The following is a 21,751-nucleotide window of genomic DNA, read 5'->3' as shown; positions in this document are numbered from 1 at the left end:
TGGGATTTGCTTTAGATGGGCGGGGGCAGGGAATGCCTTGCTGAGGAGGTGACATTAGTGCTGAGACTTGAGTGGAGAGAAGAAGCCCATTGTGTGACCACCTAGGAGAGGAGTCCGCACGGAGAGGCCACCCCAAGGCTGCAGCAAGCTTGGTGTTCACTAGGAAAGGACAGTAAGAGGAGGGGACAGGCAGGTGGTCATAGGGAGGAGAGAGCTGGAGGAAGAGGCCCTCAAGGGCGGGGGGCCGCCTGGAGGATTTGCGCAGAACCTGTGGCTTAAGTGATCCTTCCGGTTGCGGTGGAGGAGGAGTTCCTGGCCCCTCCCTACAGCACCAGGAGGTGGTAGCTGGCACTGTGTCTCATGCAAGAAGCCACACTTATCCCTGATCCAGGGAGCTCACAGGGGGTGGGTCAGGCACAAGTGCTGCAGTGCCAAAGGCCACAGAGGGGGCCCATCTTAGGGGAAAACTTAATCCTCTGTCCCACCCAGCGACCTAGTCTGTCCCTGAGTCCAGCAGCCAAAGCCCATGCCCCTGGCACTTCTGCAGTGTGTGAAATCAAGGTGTGGTAATAAGTCAGCTTCACTCTCTGGAGAAGTTTCCATAGTCACTGAGCACCTCGCATCTCCCCCAAATCTCCCCCAAGGTGCCCTGGGTCAAGGACACCATCTGAGAACCCTCTCTTCTCCACCAGGCAAGGTCTCTGGCTCTGTCTGCTCCAGCCTCCAGCAGCTAATTCCCTTGGTACTCACCACCCAGGCCCTGCTGAGGGTGCTGCCAGGCTGGGCTGGAGACCCAGGGCTCCCCTGGGGATACTCCTGCAAGTCCACACTGGCTTACTGCCTGGAGGGACCCCCCAGAATCCAACGCTGAGGGACTGTTCACTCCATGAACCTCACCATGCCCCTGATAGTGTTCAGGACACACAGAGGGGCACCCAGCAGGCACAGCCCTCCCAGGCCCCATCTGTAGAGTCACCAATCTCCAGGGCCCTGGGTGAACAACCTAGTGATGCCTCTCGTTTCCTTTCTCTGGGAATTTCCTTCCCCCTCTGGATCTGGGGCAAGAAAGTTCATGAAAGTTGGTTACAACTTGCAAGGTTTAATCTCGAGGAGGGTGATATAAAGGGCTGGGACCTGCCGCTAGGGGGCAGCCTGGCCTGGCGGGGACTAGCCTGAGACCAGCTCAGGGAGGAACCGGACCGAAGATCATCATTTCCCCAAGAAATGTTTGTGCGGGATATTCTCCTCCTGGCTCACCTCAACAGAATTCGGCCTCTATCGGTACTCAGGGAGGACTTGGCAACTGCTGTCATGGGAGTCCTGGCTGTGAGCCAGGTCCTTGGTCCTTCCTGAAGGAAGGAGTGGGTAGAAAAGAGGGCAGCAGAGAGGGTAGCCAGGACCCCAGCGTTACAGGGATTGTTTGGGTGCTCTGGTTCCTGATATGTAGCTAGGGGACCCAGCCCCAGCAGAAGCTCAAAGCTGGGGCATGTGAGGTCCCACGTTCCCCAACAGCCCTTGAACCAGACAGGTCAACCTGGGGTAAGGCGAGGGCCAGGGTTCCCGTGGCTCCCTCTCCCCCAGGGGGCGCCCCAGCCCGGCACCGGAGCAGGCGGAAGCAGAGGGGGCGCTAAGCGGCGAGAGAAGAGGCCATGGACGCGCGGGTCGGGGCGCTGCTGCTGGCGCAGCTGTTGGTGCAGATTGAAGTCGGGAGGCAGGGTGAGCTCAGGCGGGGGCTGCCGGCGCAACTAGGGGTGATGGGGGAGGACGGGGCGCGTGGAGACCGAAGGGAGCTCACCTTCTCTCTTACCCCCACTTTCCCCACCCAGCGTTGCAGGATGAGGAACTGCTGCTTCCAGGTAAGGCCTCCAGGAGGCGCGCTTCTCTGTTCAGGGCACCTGGACCGGAGCTTGAAGGGCGCCTCATCTTTTCCTCTCTCCCCCGCCTCAGGTTTCCAGAACTCGTCGTTGCTCACATGTAACTGATGGGCCCCTGGGGGAGGGGCGGGCACCTGCGGCCCACGTGGGGCGGGTCCCCGGCGTCCCTGTCTTCCTCTGCTGCGCGAGCCCAGGACACGCGGTTCCCCAGGGAGTCCGTTCCCTTCGCGCACCCCGGTGGCTGAGGGTGGGCAAGGTGGACCCGCCTTCTGCAGCTCAGCCCCGTGTCCGTCTGTCCATCCCAGGGCCTTGCGGCCAACGGAGCATCCCGACACGCATAGTGGGTGGAAAGGACGCGGAGCTGGGGCGCTGGCCGTGGCAGGCCAGCCTGCGCGTCTGGGGCAGCCACCACTGCGGAGGGAGCCTGCTCAACCGCCGCTGGGTGCTCTCGGCCGCGCACTGCTTCGAAAAGTGAGTTTGGGGGCAGGCGGCCCGCTGACCCCGGGCTCAGGGTCTGCACCCGGGGATCTGCCCACACATCACACTGGATGCGGGCCGGGTGTGCTGGTGAGCCCCAGGCCGGGCTGCAGCCGATTACACCCACAAGGTCCCCGTTGGTGCTCCTGGAGGAAACCCTGTGCAGTTTCTTCCAGAATGTTCTTCCAGAACATTCCCATGCACATTTGTGCGTCTTGTTCTTTTCTTTCTGTCTTTCACTTCTCCCCGAATGGCGCCACCAGCCTCCACCTTCCTCATCCCACCTCCCAGTGGAGGTGAGCCCCGGGGTGGGAGGAGTGAGGGGAGGTGAGTCAGTGCTGGACACAGAGCCTGGCCTGTGGGGATGGTCACTATGGAAGCTGTTTAGAGTCCATCCTGCTGTGGTGCCTCCTTTCTGAGGAGGGCTGTGGGAGGTGCCAGGTGGTTGAGTACCTGGCCTGGTGAGCTGGCAGAAGAGGCACCCTCCTTCCCCCACTTCCAGCTCTCCCCCAAGTCCCCAGGTCATGGGACTTTGCTGGAGGCTCTCTGGGCCCTCACCATTTCTGCCCTGGACTCTGGTGGGTAGAAAGACCTGCTAATGGTCCAGGGGGAGCCCCGCAGCAGCCCTGGCCCTTACCCTTCAGGGAGCAGCCCCAGGGCACTCAGGTGGCCCACTATCCCTCTGAGAACTCCTGACTGCTCTCTTCCCCCCGCCAGGAACAATGATCCCTACGAATGGACAGCCCAGTTTGGTGAGCTATCCTCCATGCCGTCCATTTGGAACCTACAGGCCTATTACAACCGTTACCAGGTGGAGCGGATTTTTTTGAGCCACGGATACGTGGGGGGTTCCTCGTCTGACATTGCCCTGCTGAAGCTGTCCACCTCCGTCAGCTACAATAAGTATATCCAGCCCATCTGTGTCCTGGCCAACAACTACGAGTTCGAGAACCGGACTGACTGCTGGGTGACCGGCTGGGGGGACATCAAAGAAGATCAAGGTGAGGCAGGGGCAGACGGGTCTGGTGGGGAAGGGGGCCTTGCCACTGGCCACTTGTTTTAGCTGCACGGACCTCAGTGGTCCTCACCTGGGCTGTGCCTCTTCTTTGGCATTCTCTCCACACTTGCTTTCCACTCCTGCTCCTAGGTAACAGGGTAGGCCTTCCTGGACCCACACTCAGCTCCCCAGCCCTTCCGGAGACTGTGAGCCAGAAGCAGAGTTGAGAGGGAGGCCAGCTGGCCCAGGCCCGCACCCCCAGCCCACAGGGTGGAAGGGGTTGGGGGGAGGGGGCTATGTCAGAAAGGCCTCAGGGATTTATTTATTCAAGCATTCTCCCCTCCCCTAGCCATGCAGCCTTCCCACTCTGCATCCTCCCCCATTCTTCTACATCCATCTCATTGTCTCTCCTTGCATTTTCAAGCCTCACTCCAGCCTCAGCTCTCTGCTAAATCTCTGCAGGGGTCCTTGGGCTGGCGGGAGCTCTCACCCGCTTCTCTCTCACCACGAATCCTTTGAAACTCTAGCCCCACCAATTAGACTGCCCTTCACTCCACTCCCTGGCCCAGCCCACTCCTTCATCACCCTTAACCACAGCGATCATAACAGATAAAGCTCCTTTTGTGCACTGTGTATATTCGGCCCTGTTCTGGGCTCCAGGGACTCTCTTCCTTCAGGAGCCTACTTACAAATAAGGCTGGAAACATTTTTATACCTACTTTACAGATGAGGAAGCTTGGAGAGGCAAGGAAATTGCCTAAGGCCCCATGGGTCAATGGAGAAGCCAGAACGTGGGCCCAGAGAGGGGAATGTGTCCCCGAGGTCACACATCTGGAATTGGCAGGGGGGATAGAGGAGTCCACAGGAGACACAGCCCATCCTTTCCCTTCCCTGGGAGGGGCTAGAGAAAGGGCTTCTGTGCAGACTCCCTGGGCCCAAAGAGCTGAATGGGTGTGAGCTGAGGGGCCCAGCCAGGCAGACGCTGTGCCCTTCCCACCACAGCTGACTGGTGGTCACATCCAGCTCCCTGTTCAACCCTCATTCTCACAGGTGACTTCTTGAGCCCCAAGTCCTCATCCCCAAACCAGATGTACTGTGTGCTGGCTGGGAAACTTTGGGCAAGCACTTCATCTAACTCAGCTTCCTCATCTATAAAATGGGGTAATAATAGTTCCCACCTGAGATGGTGGTTGAAGTCTTGAAAGTGTCCATATATGAGGGTTTAGCAGAGTGCCAAGCAGACTGGAAGCTCTACTTACACATCAGCTTTTGGTGTAATTGTGGTCACCGTTCTCTGTGGGATAAGGAGGTGATTTGGGCCCAGACTTAGGAATTGGACAGACCTGGGTTCACATAGGCTCTGTCACTACTCTGGGAACTGTGCTGGGGTCAGGGGAGGGCATTTCTGCTCCGGAATCTTTCCTTACCTGAGAACTGGGCATGACTGCACTGCATCCTAGGGGTACTGCAGGAGTGCATCGTAGAGCCGTGGGCTCTGGCCCTGGGAATGTCCAAATGCACCGAGAGAGGCCCAGGGTGGTTCCACCTGCTCAGGCACTTGGGTGCTACAGTGGGACTGAATTAATCCTAAACCATTTCAGCTACACTAGCCCCGCCCCTGCGAGTGTTAAGGTTGTCCTCATTGCCTGGGACAGGGCCTGTCATCTGCTTGCAACAGTTAGGGAAACTGAGTCTCAGGAAGGTGCTGTACCCGCCTGCCCAACCATTAGATCCTTCTGTGATATTTTTCCTCACCCATGACGTTCTGGGGGCTGGGCTTGAGCAGAGGGATCAAAGGCAGTGTCCCAGCCACTGTGGGTGCCCCAGGGACCCCTCTCCCCCATAGCCAGTGCCATTCCTCCCAACCAGATGGCAGAGGTGAGGCTCAGGATGCCATCTTTTTCTGTCCCCTTAACTCCTCGGCAGGACTACCATCTCCTTACATCCTCCAGGAAGTGGAGGTCGGCATCATAAACACCACCATGTGTAACCACCTGTTCTCCCTGCCCTCTTTCCGCCATGACATCTGGGGAGACATGGTTTGTGCTGGCGATCCTCAAGGCGACAAGGATGCTTGCTTTGTGAGTGTTCCATCCCCAACCAGGGCTCCTAGGCCCTAGTATCCCACCACCCCAGCCCCAGGCCTGAGAGAAATCTGTATCCCTGCACTTCATTTGGTCCTCATGTTGACCCTGGTGGGGAGTAGAGACTATTGCTCCATTTTGCAGATGCAGAAATTGAGGTTTGGTCACTTCCAGGGGGAGGAGGGGGTTTGCATCCAGTCTGTCCAGCTCCACAGCCCCTCCTGCTCTCCCAGCCTCTCTGCCCACCCCTCCAGCCCTGCCCCAGGCTGGGCTCACCCATGCTGCTCCCCAGGGTGACTCAGGCGGACCCTTGGCCTGCGAAAAGAAAGGCGTGTGGTATCAGATTGGAATCGTGAGCTGGGGAGTGGGCTGCGGTAGGCCCAACCGGCCCGGCGTCTACACCAACGTTAGCTCGCACTACGAATGGATCCGAATGGTTATGGTCAAAAACAGCATTCACAGGCCAGACCTCAGCCCGCCGCTGATGCTCCTCCTCCCTCTGCTCTGGGCTCCCCCATTCCTTCCGCTGGCCTGAGCCCAACAGGTGTCCCCTGGGAGCTGGGGCCATCTGCTGAGTCAGGCCTGTCCCCTTCTGTCTCCTCTGTAATAAACATATGTGCGTGTTCAAGTCGATGCCTTGCAGAGCTTTCTGTGGACCCAGGTGGCTTCCTGGACACCCTCATGGTCACCCAGGTCCCGTCCACCCCAAGATCACTCCTTAACTCCTAAGTCATTGTCCACCCATCTGCGCTGTATAGGTCTGGGTTGCAAACAACAGAACCCTCTCAGGTTAGTTCAATCAGAAAGATCATTTATGGAAGGACAGTAGCAGCACCAGGGTCCCTGGGGGCTAGGGAGGCTGGAGTGGGGGTGCTGTGAGGAAACACCCCCAGCACTCCTAGCGCTCCTGCCTTGTTCCCCATCACACAGACGCAGACGCTCCTGGTCTTGCCACGGTCCCCCAAAGGCTGACCTGGGACCAGGACGGGGGTGCAGGTAGTTTATTTGGGAGGTGATGCCAAGAAGCCCGAGGGAAGAGTGGGCAAACTGAGGCAAGGAGGGACGAAACCAGTGAGGCCCAGATGTGGAGGTTACCCTTGTGGGTACCTGAGGTGCAGTCTGGCTGGGGGCCCCTGAGAAACCGCAGGGACGCGCCTCAGCATCGCCCGAGGAGGACAAGGACCCGGGCGAGACTGCGTCTCCTGACTCCCTGAGGTTGAGGGTTGTCCTGGGGGCGTGGGGGCTCCAAGCTTCACAAGGTTGCCTGGTGGAGGGGGCAGCATCCAGAGTGTCTGTGCCCCACTCCAATTTGGGGTCCCAGAACCCAGCCTCAGCACAGCCAAGGGACCAGGCCTGCGGGGCTGACTCAGGCACCTCAGAACTATCCAAGCAGCTCTGCATTTTCACCAGATCCACGAGCGCTGTGAGTGCAGGAAGGCGTGAGGGGCTCTCGTCAGTCTAGATCTGCCCTTGCTCCCCACCCACAGCGCCCATCCTCCTTACTCACCTGTGAGCCCCAGGAGGAGGCCTGGTTCCCCAAACAGGGAGGGTGGGTGAATGCTGGTGGGCGACCCCCAAACCAGATGGAAGTCTCCACTCCCCGCCTGGCAGCTCAGCACCCCTGACTGCTTCCCAGTGCTCCTAGGGTCCTGGCCCAGCGGGCACCCCACCCCTGCAGGGCCCCCCTTCCATCACCCCCGTCACTATGTCCCCACTCTGCTCTGGCCACCTCCATCCTTACAGGTGCTGCTCCCTTGGTCTAGAATGTTCCTCTCTTTCCTGGTTGACTCCTGCCTTCCTCCAGGCCTCAGTTGAGACCTTGTCTCTTTTTGGGGGCTTGCTGCTCCCTCCACCCCATCACTCCTGCTCATCACCCCCTTTACAGCCCTCCAGGCCGACTGTCACAGTTTATCACTAACGTGGGCTTTCCCACATGGAGGGCCCTCAGCCTGCAGGCTTGGCGCACGAGGCCATAGCGGGACCGAGTAGCACATGCTCTCCCTGTGAGTGACACAGCAGGCCCACTCGGTGAAGACATCCAGCAACCCCACTGGAAATCGGTGCCCAAGGCTGGGGAGACAGTGAACCCCTCGATACTCTGTCCCGGGGTCACTGCAGTCATCTTCGGCACAGACCCAGGTAACCATGGGCCTAGCTGGTGCACACGGAGCCCCGGGAGCTGGGTAAGCACAGGCAGGGGCAACCCTCGACCCCAGTGGCCACTGCCCTCGCTCCCTGTACTTGTCCTGGGACAGGCCAAAGATGGTAAGACCTCTCCAGCCGACCTGGGAAGGCAATTGGGGAGCTTCAGGTAGGAGTGATGGGGGAGGGCCTTTCCTAGGTGGGGAAACTCAGGGTTTATCACCCCACAGCACCTGGTCCTGGAACCTTCAGCATTCACATTCCAGCTGCTTTCCACCAAAAAGGTGACCCAGCCCCCAGAGAGTGGCCTCGGGCACTCCTGGACACAAGGGCTGCACCGCCCCCAGCCGGGACCCCATCACTGGCCAGTGGGCGCTGACCTGGTTTGCAAGTGGAATTGCCTGTCCCGCTACAACTGAAGCTGGGAGTGCACGACCGCCGGGGGGACGTGCATGGTGGGGACGTGGTGGACCCTATCTGACGGGGACGTGGTGGACCCTATCTGACGGGGGTGGGAGGTAGCTAAGTGACCAATGTCCTATGGTATGTTTTCCCACTGTCCAGGGTTAACAGGGCCTTTCTTTTGTTCTCAAATTTGCTAAGACAGTTAAACCGGCAGCTTCATCCTGTTGAGTCATAAGATGCTTTTTTTGCCTCGTTTTTTATAGGTTACTTATCAGTTTATTGAGCTCATGCTCGTTATTTTTCAGCACATATTATGGGTGGCACCACTCCTACATTTTTTTCCTCTTCCTTTTCTTTTTCTCCAAAAAGTTGTAGAAAGCCAAAACAGATCTTTGGACAGCCCCTAAGATTATTATTTCCCTTTTGACAAATGTTTCATAGAATAATTACAGAGAAATTGAAGTATTTCTGGCAGGTTCTAAATGGAAACACAATTCAGAGTGTTGTATATATTTTATTGTACGGAGAGCTGGGTACCCGTATAGAGACACTAAAATATCAACACTTGTTACCCCTGGGATTACCACCTTTTTTATACCTGTTAGTCCTTTCCAGATTTTCCCTTTAGCCACTTACTTTTGTAATCAGAAAACCAAAACAAGAATACAGTTGGGTGTGGTTTGGACGAGCGATATTTTCACAGGCTCCCAGAAGAGACTCTCACAGCTGCAGATTCAAGCCACCTACTTCCAGCCAAACTATTGTTCATGCACCAATTCTAAGTAAAAATTTCAGGACCACTACTATTAGTAACAATAGAACGCTAATTTTCTAGAATCGGACACTAGAAAGTGATACAGCTAGGTCTTCCAAGGTCTGAGAGAAAATTACTTTAGATTTAAAATTCTAAACCCAGCAAACCATCAACGAAAGGCAAGATTTTGTCATTCCCAGGCAGGAAAGCTTAGAAGGTTTATCTCCTACCCGCCCTCTCCAAGGACGTTACCTGTACGAGGAAAATATGGAACTCAAGGATGTCTGTTTCCTAATCTCCGGAAACTGTGAACAGATTACTTCATGTGGCAAAGGGATTCTGCAGACTTCAGGGTAGGAGATGAGATTATCCCGGATTATCTGGGTGGGCCAGTGTATCACAGGGTCCTTAATACCAGAAGGAGCCGGAGGAGGAAGGCAGAGTGATGTGATGTGGGAAGGCACCATCTGCCACTGCTGGCTTTGCTGATGGAGGAAGGGTCATGAGCCAAGGAATGAGGGTGGACTCTAGAATCTGGAAAAAGGAAGGAAATGGATTCCCCCATAGCTTCCAGAAATGTACTCATCCCACCAACACCTGGATTTTTAGCTCAGTTTAGGTACTTGTCAGAATTCTAGCCCACAAACTTTAAGACCCAGATCCGCCAGGCATCAGACCCAACATGCGTCAGTTGGGGCAGATTTAGGGTTCAGGGGTGACCTGAGGACAGGAGAAGGGTGGAGAGAGGGAGCCCTCAGTGGGATCTACCCGCAGAGGCACAGCTCCCTGGGATGTCAGAAAAGGAAAAACTAAGGCAGAAGTACCAGGGGACCGCAACTCAGCCCCAGTGGGCTGGGAGGCTCATGTGAGAGCCCCGCAGTGCTGTCCTGGGAGGACAGGGAAGCTCCCTGTGGGGCCAGAATCAGCCATCAGGCCGGGGCAGGGGAACAGGAGGGTGGAGGAAGGTCCTGGAAGATGGGCAGTAGGGCCCAGTCATGTTCGCCCAGGCCCAGCCGTCAGGACACGGTGCGAACAGGAGGGGATGAGAGACCCTTGACTTGTCCCTTTCTGAGAACCAGTACCAGGACCTGGGCCGGGCCAGGAGCCTGTAGGGCTGGCAGGGGTCGGGCGCAGGAGCATCAGAGTCAACACCAGGAAGACGGGCAGGCCCAGCCTGGTGGCCACACATGGTGAGGGCACCTGGGACATGGGGATGTGGGGGAGCAGAACAGGACAGCCAGGGCCCGAGGGGACACGGAACCCAGGCTGAGGATCCCCAAGCCCAGCACGGGGCCTACTATGGGGTGTGGTGGGGGTGGGAGTGGAATCCTATCTTCCAGAGCTGGTGACGCATGAATGACCCAAACAGACCCTGGCCTGCCCTTGAAAAAGTCACCTCCTAATTGGGAAGAATGTCCAGTCAACAAAGAAGTGCATAAAACCAAGAAATAGTCATGCCTCGCTTCTTTTCGGGTTCCCAGGGCAGGCTAGTGCTGGGAGCCAGGCTGGGCAGGGCTGGGCAAGGCAGGATTGACCCGACCTCTTGGCTGAGCTGGGTGGGGACTAATTCTGGCCCCATGGGGATTCCTGGGGTGACCCCCTGCACAAAGTTCCGGATGGCCTTTGAAGGCCTCACCTCTCCCTGACTCTCCTCCTCGGGGGTCTCCCACACAAGGTTGGTGTGGAGGGCAGGGGGGTAGGTGGGGAGGGGTTGTGCCCAAAGGGCTCTGCCCTTCCCAGGCGGCTCATTTGGAACTGCGCCCTCTCCTGGCCCTGAGAGGAAATCCCCACGTCAACCTTGCCAGGCGCTGGGGGCGGAGCCAGAGGAGGAACCCTGCCCCCAGCCCGGCTGCCTCCTGCCCAGGCCGGATCCCTTGGGCTCTGGGCGGTGCCCTTCTTTCAGAATGAGAAGGGGGCTGCAGCCAGCCACCCCGCCGTGCTCACCCCGCCCTGGCCCTCCCTTCCTCGCACCTGATCCCCCTCAGCATCTACCTCTGAGGAATCTCACCTGAGACAAGTGGGTCTGTGTTCCTTCATCCTCTCAGGAGGCCTTCTCGCATTTGAAGGGTCAATTCCCTCGGGGCTTCAGGTGACCCTCCCCCCAACCCCCGTGGGTGGCCGTGAAGGTGTTATTTTGATTTAAACGTGTCCCAAAGCGTGCAGCGGCCGGAGAGCACCAATTTTGTTTTCCCACAAGCAACGGATGAGGGTTCAGCTTCATTTCTTTTCGTATATAAAATGTATACCTGCCTTCTAGACTGTCAGAATGATATGAGTTAATAGATAAAGTGCTTAGAATAATACCTGGTCTAGAGTAAGCACGACGCATTTGCTATCACCACCACAATCATCATCTGACCGGCCTCCCGACCCCTGAGGCCCCGGCATGAGAACTGAGCCAGGATCTCCGTCTCACGTCTCCTCCAAATTGATCCTGGAGCAGCCCAGCCCTCCTCCTCAACCATGGTTCCTCCTGAGCCGTGTTCCCAAAGTGCGTTCCTTTGGAATGTTATTTCCCAGGGATGTTAATGCACTTCATTTGTGAAAGGATTCTATGATCACAGACTTTGGGGAAAGTTAAACTGGTTTCTTTGATGTAGACCTTTTCAATGACTTTGATAGCTAAAACGCGGCAGAAATCTGGAAGAGGAGATACAGCAGGCAACGTTCCCCAGACTTACTTGACCAGGGGACCCTCGCTTTTGAGGAATTTCACCAGGGCCGTGTGAGAGGCTGCCCCACCGTCTCTAGGATCCTGTCAGTTCCCCTGGTCTCTCTTTTAGGATCCCCTGATCCGACAGCCTCCATCTTCTCAGGTGGAATTTTTCTTCAGTAAAGCCTCGCTTCCTTTCAGCACCTGTCCCTGCCATGTGCCAAATCCGACACGAGGGGGCGCAGGTTAGCTGAGACCAGGCTGCTCAGCGGGTCCAGGTGTCCATCTAGAAGTGGGGAAACGGCCTGGTGTCCTTATTTCCTCATTGGATGTTTACTAAATAAAGCAGGTAGATGGAAATGCAGGGAATTAAGGTGCCTGAAGCAATGCTTATGTCCATGAACTTATTTCTATGTTGTGATAACTCTGCCCCCACCTCCACTCCTCGCCTCCCCGTTGCCGTCACCCCATTCTGTCTCCAGCTGCTCAGGCTCTCTGTGTAGAGTCCTTCTTCATGGAGGGGTCTCCATTTTTCTTTACCCCAGGAGCCTCTCCCTTGTTGAGTCTTATGAGCCACCAGACCATCTGCCTAAAAAGGGGGCTTGCTTTTCCTTCTAATGTGAGAGGTGGATTGTGGCTGGAAGAATTGGCATGTGCCCTGCCTGGGGCAGCTCATCTGTCCATTCTCATCAGCCTCATCATGCCACTGCCCTGGACAGGTGTTTCAGATGATGGGAGAAATTGTTCTACAGAACCAGACTTCTTAGCAAAGGAAAAATGGCTTTACGAGTATTATCAAAGTAATGCATTCTTGTTAGAAAATGAAAGTCAGCAAAAGGAATGTCAAGAAGAAACTTAAAATCACCAGAACCAAGCTTGTAATCAACCTCCTAGTGGTGGACAAATCTTCATTTATAAATCTTGGCACACCTTCCTAACTATTTCTTAGGATAACTTTTCTATGGGTGCAATGCTTTAGTCAAACGGCTTCATGTTTTTGAGGTTTTTAAACCAGGAGAAAGTGCCCAGTCCACTCTGCCAGGAAAGTAAGAGGCACCCACTTCCCACACTGTTCTTGACACTGAGGGCTTCCACATTTATATCTTCTGAGAACTTACAAGTTAAAAAGTATATCTCATTTTAAAAAAGAATAATCATTCTATCTTTGTAAAATTAGTACAATCTTATTAAAAAATCAAAGCAATACAAAAAACAAAAAGAAATAGAAAAATGTTCCAAATCCCACCATCTGGAAATAACCCTAGTTTCGTTTGAACATTATTTCAGTAGTCTGTTTGGAAAGGCAAGTTCAAGGACAGGCAGATGGAAGGATGGGTAATAGTGTGCGTCAGCATGGAGGCCTAGACACTTGTGTCTGCTTCTCCCAGTTACCTCCAAACCCTAGAAAACAACACAAAATTTACAAAGAGAAGAATTCTCTAGGAATGCTGGATCCCCGCGATGTGGTGGAGCCTTACAAAAGGGGAGGCAGATGGGGTTGAGTTGACAGTTAATAGACTCAGTGGGTCTAGGGTCTTGGAGGCAGGATACAGCAGATCTGGGATTCATGAGGGGCTTCCAGGAACATCTCAGGCTATTTGGGTAACTCCCTGTAGTGGGTTGAACCAGAAATCGAGCCCTCACCAAGAACAGACTCTTGACTCGGAGCCTTGATCTTGGACTTCAGCTTTCAGAACTGTGAGAAATAAACCTCCGTTATTTAAGTCCCCTCGTCTGCAGCATTTGTTACAGCAGCCCACGCAGACGTGTACACCAGGTATAAACACTTGTGCCAGGGCAGCCTCGGGGAACTGGAACCTGGATATCCTGCCTCTCTCAATTTGACCCTTGGGTATAGTTCATTTTATTTTCAACACTTGCTCTAATTGAATTTTAATTACATAAAAGATTAGATGCAATGTGTGGTTGTGTGTCTTGGCTTTCCAATAAATGCATTGAGTCTCTCCTGGGGAAAAGTGGAGAAAAATGTTTTGCTTAAAGCATGGTATCCAAGGAGATTTTGAATGAGTGAGTAAATGGGGGAGAGTTGAGGGTTTCAGACATGCACAGCCAAGCTGTCCCCTTAGGGTGGGCCTCCTTGTTTGGCAGCAGCCACCCAAAAGCAGACTCATGCACAAAGGCCAGCTTTGGACTTCCCTTGGGACTGCGACAGAAATGCCTCTTCCCTTCTGATATTCCTCCCTCACTCAGCAGGATCCTCCATCTGATTCCTAGGGTCTAAGGCATCAGATGAGACCATGTAAAGGAGCCAGTACCCCCACCTCACCCCAGGAGTCTGAGCCCTGCCAGACTTGCCCCCAAACCAGAGCCAGGGACATAGGATCCAGCCTCTGAGTGAGGCTGAGGGCTTCCTCCAGAGGGCTGCAGGAAGGGGTCAGCCAGCTTTGAGTGGGCTGGGATGGAGGCCCTCTTATCTGCTGTGCCTCAGGCTGCAGGGGGGTCTCCCCAAGCCCCACAGCCAGGGACAGGGAGACAAGAGGTGTCAACCCTGACCCAACTCTGACCCACAAGCCAGACTGGCCAGTGTCTGCCTCTACCAGAAGGAATTCCAGTTGTTCTAGGAACCTGGCAGAGTGAGGTCCAAGTTATGCCCAGAGAGGGGATTATGATTAAAATGCTTATAAATCCCCTCCTGGGGAGCTCTGATCCCAGGGGACAAAGGGCCTATGTTGAGTCTCCCATGCAGGCTTAGGGCCAGCACTGGGCCAGGGTGGACGAGGGGGTGGGGCTTCTTCAGGTGCAAAAGCTCTAGCATAGGTGTGCATGGGTGTCTCGGGCTAGTGCAAGCCCCTGTGTGTGGGGATAGCTGGGCAGCTGTGTGTGTTTTAGGGTTCATCCACATTGAGCCATGGTGCACATCTTCATTTTGAATGCATGTGTATACATGTGCATTCATTATAAGCATGCTCGTCATGTACTCTATGAAAATGTGCCTCCTGTGTGCCCTTGGGCAAGTCCTGTCATCCTCTCTTTGTCCAGACTGGCAACTGTCTCTTCCTCTAATTCCTATGTCAGGGACTGCTTCCTGGAGTCCTGGTCCAGACAGACTTTCATTCTGAGCGACAAACCCTGGCAGCCTGCAGCTGAAAGGATAGCATCTGAACTGGCAGCATTGCCAGAAAAAGAGGCTGGGCTGGGACAAGAACACAAGCCTCCTTTGTGAGACCCCTGGCCCCCTTCCTGCAGGAGTTGTATCTGCCAAAGTCCTAGGTCTCTTCCGCCTGCGCCTTCCCAGGAGACTCCAGGGCCTCAGGAGGGGTTCTCTGTCCCTCTGCAGCCTGCTGACCCTGCTGTTTCCAGCCCACCCTCTGCTGTATTTATTAGGCTGAAGGCCCCTGGGGGTAGGGTGAAGAGCTTTGGAGAACAGGGTGTGGGGCTCTCATCTTTGCAACATGAATCAGTGGGAGCCTAAGTCCCTAAGTCTCTCTTCCAGGGAGACCAGTGCAGGGCCAGAAGAAAGGGTGCAGCTTTCTGGATAAAGCTCCTCTCTGCTCTCTTCTCCCCACTCAAGGCTGGTTGTTAAATGAAGCCCGTTATAAACCCCCTCTCCCCATTCCCTGCCGCCAGCACCATGGACAGGGCTGCATCCGTTTCAGGGTAGGGAATAGGGATCCACTGGTGATCCTGACTTTGTGGGTGAAGGGCCACACGTTTTATGTATTCTTGGTCATAAAGTCCTGTCACAACTGGCCAGCTTTGCCTTTGCTGCTTGGATGCAGCCCCAGACAATATGCAAATAAATGGGCAATAACATATTTATGGGCAATGCCATTGGAATTTCAGGGTATTTCACTTGTCACAATTCTTCTTTTGAATTTTTTAATAATCATTTACAAATATAGACAGCATTATCAGCTCATGGGTTGTGTAAAAACAGGCAAACTGGCCTGTGGGCCATAGTGTGCTGACCCCTGGCCTAGGTCCCTGATGTAAGGAACGGAGGGCCAGTAGACAGGGCCTTCTCCTGTCAACCCCAGACCCCACAGTGCTGCTCTCCTGATGAGGGCAGTGTCCCCAGCTCCTGCTGAGCCAGCACTTCCCAAGTGAGGCTGTAAACTTGCCAGGCCATACTCTGTACCTCTGCTCCCTGTAACCAAATGCGGTGTTCTGGACACTCTAGTCCACACCCAGCCTGTCTCCTATGGCAACGCATCAGCACAGCCTAGGGGATGCATTCCTTTCTCCAAGCCTGTGCATTTCTCCACCACAGCGAGGACACCATTCATGCAGCCTAGGGGACAGGTCTGTTGTTTCTAATCTTAGGCGATTCCAAAATCTGATTAAAGAACATCCTGCGCACCTGCCTGGAGGCATAAAGGGTTGAGTGTTCAGGCCCTTGGATGGAGAAGGATCTCAGTGAATTCTCAGAGTACCTTGCAAGGAGCTTCTATTGCTGTCTGCTTACATTAGAGGGGACAGTTGAAGCACACGGAGGTGACTTGAGCTCCCCAAAGGGTGTGCCTAGAAAGCAGGAAGCCAGTATTCCAACCTGATCTGATCCAGCTCCACACCCACAATCACACCCTTGGTTGATGATTGTGACCCTGTGGCTCTTCTCAATGGCCAGGGGGGCCCTGCTGACATCCTTAGCTCCATCCAATCACAGAAAGCCTGGACGTGCTGCACCAGCAGGGTCCCCAGATCAGGAGCTCTCAAGAAGCACCTGTTATCTCCCAGAAAAAGTCTGACCTCTCATCCTGTCCCCATGAGCTCTCAGAAGAACGGGCCTAGAGAATCGCCCTCTCCCCCATCTGCTTTGCCTCCTGTCAGCACATCCTAGCTGCCTGTCACCTCATAGCACACTAAATCCATTTCACCCCCAGCAACTTTGAGACCCAGCACAAAGGAGAGATCCCAGATGTCTGCCAGTGACAGGCCATGAAAGGCCAGCATCTGGGGTGTCTCCACCACATGGCACCAGGTGCAAAGAACTGCACTGTCCACTCCGACTTTCTGAGGGTTAGGGGGAAATCCAAGGGCACACAAGGCTTTGCCCAGTACTGATAAGGCCCTGAACCGGGTTCTGCAAGAGGCAGGGGGCCTGGGCTCCATGAAGCTTCTGGGCACAGAGGACCTCTACATCCCCCTGGGGTTGAAAACTTTTTGATCAAGCTGGAAAAGGCTCTCAGAAAACTCCCCTACTTCCAAAGTCAAGGTCAAGTCTGGGTGCAGAGGACAGAGACCCAGAGGTAACAGATAAATGCCTCTCACATCCCATGTTGTTTGTGTAGGCCACAGAGCCAAGAAAATAAACTCAGCATGTCCGGGAGCCTCCCCCAGGATGGCTCTGGGGATTCCCCCAGGAAGAGCTCCCACGTTCCAGCTATTCCCTGTTCCCCTGCTCCTCCCTTCTGGACAGGGGCCCACAGGGCCCAGGAGGGTATAAAGGGCCAGATAGAAGGGGTACCAGGCACCGCAAGAATCCCCAGTGCCGGGACCAGGCCACAAGACTCTCCAGGCCAGGTAAGATGGTGCCCCATGCCATGGATGGGGCCCCTCGAGGTTGGCGAGGCTCCTAAGAGTCAGACGGCCTGTCCTCTTCCTTCCAGGAGCTCTTGACTCCCCAGCTAGAAACCATGCTGCTGTGGCTGACCCTCACCCTCCTGTGGAGCAGCACCTGCTGGGCAGGACGTAAGTCTGGCTGGGTCTGCCTCCACCAGTCCATCCTCCCCTGTCCCCGGTGGTCTCCCTCACTTCCCTCCACCCAGAACCTGAGGTCTGGTCCCAGCCCTTGTCACAGACTAAATCTAGTCTCAGGACTGTCCCATCTTCTTCTGGGCAGAGATCACCAGCATATCATTGTGTGTCTTTTTTTCTCTCTCTCACCTGTTTCGTTCATCCTAGAGATCTATGGATCCGGAGGAGGCTGGTATTTCAGTACCTCCAAAGACAATGGAAATGAAATAACCGGGATTCGAGTGTGTATAGGTGCTGTGGGCATAGTTAAGAGGTGAGTAGGACCAGGCCACGTGGCCACATCACTGTGTTCCCACTCACACCACAGCCTAGGGAACTTGGGGAAGAGGGCTGAGGGCCTCTTCCCCCAACATCCTCACTGGGTTCCTGATGACTCTTTGAGGCTAGTTGAGGCCTCAGAGTCCTGTGGACACCAGCCATCCCTTCCCTTTGTCCCTTTTCCTCTGCTGCTTCCTCTCCTGCACCCCAGCACCACTTCTTTCTCTCTCCACCTACAATTCTGGCTTCTGCTTCCTGGGTTGAGCTAAAGGGAGGCATAGATGATACTTCTACCAACTTTCACCTTTCAACCCAAATTCAACAAATACTGGTCTCTCAGTTTGAGAATGCCTCATGGGAAAAGCATGGGGAAGGTCTTCTCAGGTTAGGACCAAAGAGAAGAGGAAGTGAGGGTCAGAGTGGACCACTGATTGAACACAAGAATTGTGTAGAGGCAGCAAGTCCAGGGGCATTCCTCTAACGTTGTGGGGGGTGTTTTGCTCAAGTATGGGGTGGATCTTTGCTCTGCACTTATAGGGTCCCAGGGACCTGGGCAAGGGAATGGGACAGAGCAGGAGGCACAAAAGGGGACAGAATGTGGGTGGGATCAGGTGACGTGGGAAGGCTAGGGGATAGAAACCAAGGTTGGGAAAGACCACAGATCAGCCCAGAGGGGTAGAGCAAGTGGAGCTCCCCCACATGAATGTGGGAGTCCCCTGCTTCTCATGCCTGCTACTTGGTCTGGTGGCAGTGACTGGGGCTCCAAAAGCCCAAGTTTGGCCAGAGGACAGCTCCCTGCTCTGAGTAATGAGAGCAGCTGGCACCTCCTGAGGGTCATGGTGACTGGGCACCTTGTGGAGCTCTCCTGCTGGAAGATGTCAGTGACTCCCTTGACCCCCCAAATCACTCCCCCTTTGCAGATGAGAAAGTGAGGCCTGGAGAGGCTGGGAAAAAGCCCAAATCACTGGGTCTGAAAGAGACAGAACAGGGGATGGGGAGCCATGTGCCTGTCTCAGAAACCCAAAGTCATGTGCTCAGGGACTTACACTGCAGTCACAGGGCTGACCTCCTTGCTGGTGCCCAGGGGGTGAGGGTAGAGGACCTGGGTCTGGTGAGTCCCCTTGGATCCCGAGCTTTCAGAGTTCCCTTTTCCTCCCAGCATCCAGGTGAGGTATGGCTCCTCCTGGAGTGAACGCTATGGAGTTGCAGGTGGGACGTGCCAGGAATTCCTCCTGCAGCCAGGCGAACACATTACAGCAGTCTACGGCTCCTACAGGCTTTTCCTCCGGTACTTGGTGATTTACACTGACCAAAATAAGTGGACTGTATTTGGAGAGAATGGTGGCAGGAACTTTTTTGCCTTACCTGATGGGAGTGAGAAGGTGCTCACTGGAATCTATGGGCAGTATAAGTTACTGGGCATCTCCAGCATAGGCTTTGAGTGGGATTATCCTCTAGTAGAGATGACCACTGTCCAACCATCTAGTACCTCAGCCTGAGGAGACTGGTCACTCTTTGTCTGCAGGGCTGGGCTGTGGGTTACCCTGCGATGCTGTCTGGCTGGTTGTGGGCTGACTGCACAGGAGTCTAGATTGAGACCTTGAATCAGAATCCGCAAATAAATAAAGCTTCTGCTGGAACAGTGCATCCAGGCATGGTCCTTGAGTCTGGCATACGAACAGAGCCTTCTGAGCTTGTGGGGGGTGAGGCCTCCAGGGTGGAGATCACTGAGCAGAGCTGCAGGATGAGGCAGGCGGTGGACCTGACACCCCAGGCCTCAGTGATTCTGCCCAGGATGAGGGATGTGCCCATGCAGACCCTGGTCAATTCCATAAAATATGAGGATTCAGGGCTCCAAGGGTGCCCCACACTGCTCCCTGCCCCCATCCCATCCAGGTGGCCTGTGCTGCCCAGGCTCAATTCCAGGATTCTCTGCATGTGCAAAAGACCTCAGAGAATCCACTCATTCATTCAGTGACTCACTCACCCACTCAGCATAGGTCTGTCAAGGCCTGGCGCACAAAAGTCTCCCGGGACCCCAGAGGAATTAAAAAGAGGCCAGATGTCCAGCTGGGGGCACCCAATGGGGGACAGGTTAGAAGCAGATACTGGCAGTTGGTTGTGGCATCCGTGTTGATAGGGACAGATACAGGGTGTTGTGCATAGACTCTTGCCCAGCGGTACGGTGGTGGGGTGTGCTTCAGGGAAGACTTCCTGGAGGAGTCAATATCTGAGCTAAGTCCTAAAGGCTGAGTGAGAACTGGCCAGTTGGGTACAAGGGGAGAGGGGCATTCCAAGCCAAGTAATCAACTTGGGCAAAGGCCAGTGCCAAGGGTAGCCAAGGACAGTATTCTTGAAAGATGGTCATTTGTTATAGCCCAATAATGTAGACTCCTGATCTTGCAAATTCTTTGTTTCTCCCATCCCAAACTGGGAATCTCCAAGGGGGCTTGCCAAGGTCTGAGTCTCAGAGCCCTCCAGACTTCCAACATTTTGGACTATGACCCACAGGAACACATTGTGCTGTGACACAGAACATGCACACATCTATCAAACTGCACCAGCCAAACACTCGGCGATTCTGCGCAGTGCCTGGCCCTGTCCCACCTAAACTCCCTGCCACAGCAGCCCTCAGAGGACAGGACATCTATTAACCCCATTTGAAAAGGAAGAAACCGAGGCACAGAGTGCACAGTGGTTTGGCCTGGTCACACAGCACTAAGTGGCAGCATTGGGATTCAAGTTGAAGTAGTCTGGGTGCAAAGTCTGGGCTCACAACCCCAGATCAAGCAAAGATTTTCCCACCTGTCTCTCTCTCTCTCTAGGGGAGATGCACACTGACATTTTCCTCCTCTCTACTTTTATTTGAATGTTGAATGCTGGTTGAGAGCCACTTAGTGGTTCTTAACCTGGAATCTGTGGGAACAATTCAGGAGTCCATTAACCTGGATGAGGAAAAAAAACACCAATATTTTCATTGTCTTCTATCGGTAACTGTATTCCTTCCCTGTGAAAGGGACCTCGGACACCTCTCTAACAGCGCTTGTGACCTCATCATATCAATTACAGTCATCCCAGACATGTTGAAATTCACACACAGCACTATTTCAAAATTATGGGTGTTTGCAGATTTGCCTTTTTCTGTGTCAGTAATAAAAGCACAGGTGTTCAGAGGACACATGTGAGATGGGTGTGGATGGTGTAACTGCAGGTGCTTTGCAAATGTTCCTTCCTGCGTCAGGGAGAAGCCACCAGGCTGGGCTGGGGATGTCCCATCCCACCTTAGCAGCTGCTCCCTGATGCCAGAGGGCCAGCTCTGTTGCATAATGAATTCCTTGCCCCTGGCTTGCTAAAGGGGAAATTGGTTTCAGTCCTGAAAACACTTGACCCCTTTCACGGTACCCACCTTCTTGGAGCTGGCGGCTGTGACGGGGGCCACGTCCCCTGAGTCCTGGTGCAGCAACATCAAAGGTCAGAAATGGGACAGTGTTGATTGGAAGAGTGACAGCACTGACCCTCCAGCATCACTGCTTGGATCAGGGTCAGGCAGGATAAGAGGAGGATTTAGAGGAGAGTGGGTAGAGGAGGAGGAGGGGAGGAGCGGGAGGAGCGGGAGGAGGAGCAGACAGTGGCGCCAGCTCAGGGGCCATAGTGCAGATGATGTCACAAGCATGGTGGGTGGCACAGTCCACCCTTGTATGTGAGTGGGTTCTCGGGAGTTCCTTCATGGATCCCACAGCAAACCCTGAGGCATCCTCCACACAAAGCCCTGCCCTGGCCCCATGGAAACACCCGTGGTGCAGACGCTGCACATGTTCTCAGGATGCAATGCTAGGTTAGAGTACAGGCCGAGGGCCAGAACACGGGGTGAGGGAGCTTGGGGGCGCCTGGATCCACTCCCTCTGGTGAAGAGAACCAGGCGGGCTCACGTGTATGCAGAACCTTCACTGAACACGGGCATTCAGCGTCGCGCTGGCCTTGCCGATTGGTACCAGCCTGGGATCACCTGGCCGAGAGGAAGCTGCGTGCAGTGGGACCCAGGACCGGCTACGGACTGAGCTGGGCCTCGCGGAGACCAGCTTTCCCTCGCGGGTCGTCAGCTCTCTGGTCACCGCGGCGGGCCGACTGGGCGGACGACTTCTCAGGGACAAATCCCCGCTTGAAGCCGATTCCCGAAAGGCAGAAGAGCCGGTGCTGGCCTTTGGGGGCAGGAGCTCCCACCGTCGGCAGGCGGGAGGATGGGCGTTGACCCACCCGCCTGCGCGGCGCCTGATGGTGGCCTGACGCCCTCTGCTGGTGGTCCAGCGCAGGTGCCGATGCAGGAGGGCTGCCGGTCTCCGTGGGGACATGCAAGCGTGTCCTGCCCGTGGCTGCTGGGGTTTCCTTACT

At 54.9% G+C, this 21,751-nt stretch overlaps 2 protein-coding genes across 3 annotated transcripts; both read left to right on the top strand.

Moving 5' to 3' along the window:
- The first annotated feature begins 1,310 nt into the window (after positions 1-1,310).
- PRSS21 (serine protease 21) lies at positions 1,311-6,060 on the top strand. Of its 2 annotated transcripts, XM_072942075.1 has the most exons (8): positions 1,311-1,716; positions 1,827-1,856; positions 1,948-1,974; positions 2,180-2,345; positions 3,069-3,352; positions 4,399-4,509; positions 5,275-5,429; positions 5,725-6,060. In XM_072942075.1, exons 1-8 carry the CDS (start codon positions 1,650-1,652, stop codon positions 5,965-5,967), a joined length of 1,083 nt encoding a protein of 360 aa, XP_072798176.1. In that variant the 5' UTR covers positions 1,311-1,649; the 3' UTR covers positions 5,968-6,060. The 2 variants fall into 2 exon arrangements, with proteins under 2 accessions (XP_072798176.1, XP_072798177.1); XM_072942076.1 differs by lacking the exon at positions 4,399-4,509 and having other exon boundaries at positions 1,313-1,716.
- Positions 6,061-16,772: 10,712 nt separating this feature from the next.
- ZG16B (zymogen granule protein 16B) lies at positions 16,773-18,982 on the top strand. The gene is made up of 4 exons (XM_006204409.4): positions 16,773-16,870; positions 16,957-17,038; positions 17,252-17,357; positions 18,522-18,982. Exons 2-4 carry the CDS (start codon positions 16,984-16,986, stop codon positions 18,859-18,861), a joined length of 501 nt encoding a protein of 166 aa, XP_006204471.1. The 5' UTR covers positions 16,773-16,870; positions 16,957-16,983; the 3' UTR covers positions 18,862-18,982.
- Positions 18,983-21,751: the final 2,769 nt, after the last annotated feature.

The sequence above is a fragment of the Vicugna pacos genome, chromosome 18 (genome assembly GCF_048564905.1).
Source record: "Vicugna pacos chromosome 18, VicPac4, whole genome shotgun sequence".
NCBI lineage: Eukaryota > Metazoa > Chordata > Mammalia > Artiodactyla > Camelidae > Vicugna > Vicugna pacos.
The sequence above is the reverse complement of the archived record's forward strand: the minus strand, read 5'-3'. Positions and strand labels throughout refer to the sequence as shown.

Bases quoted from the DNA above. Each gene is read 5' to 3' on its own strand.
- ZG16B (XM_006204409.4), top strand. From the start codon at position 16,984: ATGCTGCTGTGGCTGACCCTCACCCTCCTGTGGAGCAGCACCTGCTGG. The intron at 17,039-17,251 runs GTAAGTCTGGCT...CGTTCATCCTAG, and splicing joins CAGCACCTGCTGGGCAGGAC to AGATCTATGGATCCGGAGGA. The intron at 17,358-18,521 runs GTGAGTAGGACC...TTTTCCTCCCAG, and splicing joins GCTGTGGGCATAGTTAAGAG to CATCCAGGTGAGGTATGGCT.
- PRSS21 (XM_072942075.1), top strand. From the start codon at position 1,650: ATGGACGCGCGGGTCGGGGCGCTGCTGCTGGCGCAGCTGTTGGTGCAG. The intron at 1,717-1,826 runs GTGAGCTCAGGC...TTCCCCACCCAG, and splicing joins GATTGAAGTCGGGAGGCAGG to CGTTGCAGGATGAGGAACTG. The intron at 1,975-2,179 runs GTAACTGATGGG...TGTCCATCCCAG, and splicing joins GAACTCGTCGTTGCTCACAT to GGCCTTGCGGCCAACGGAGC.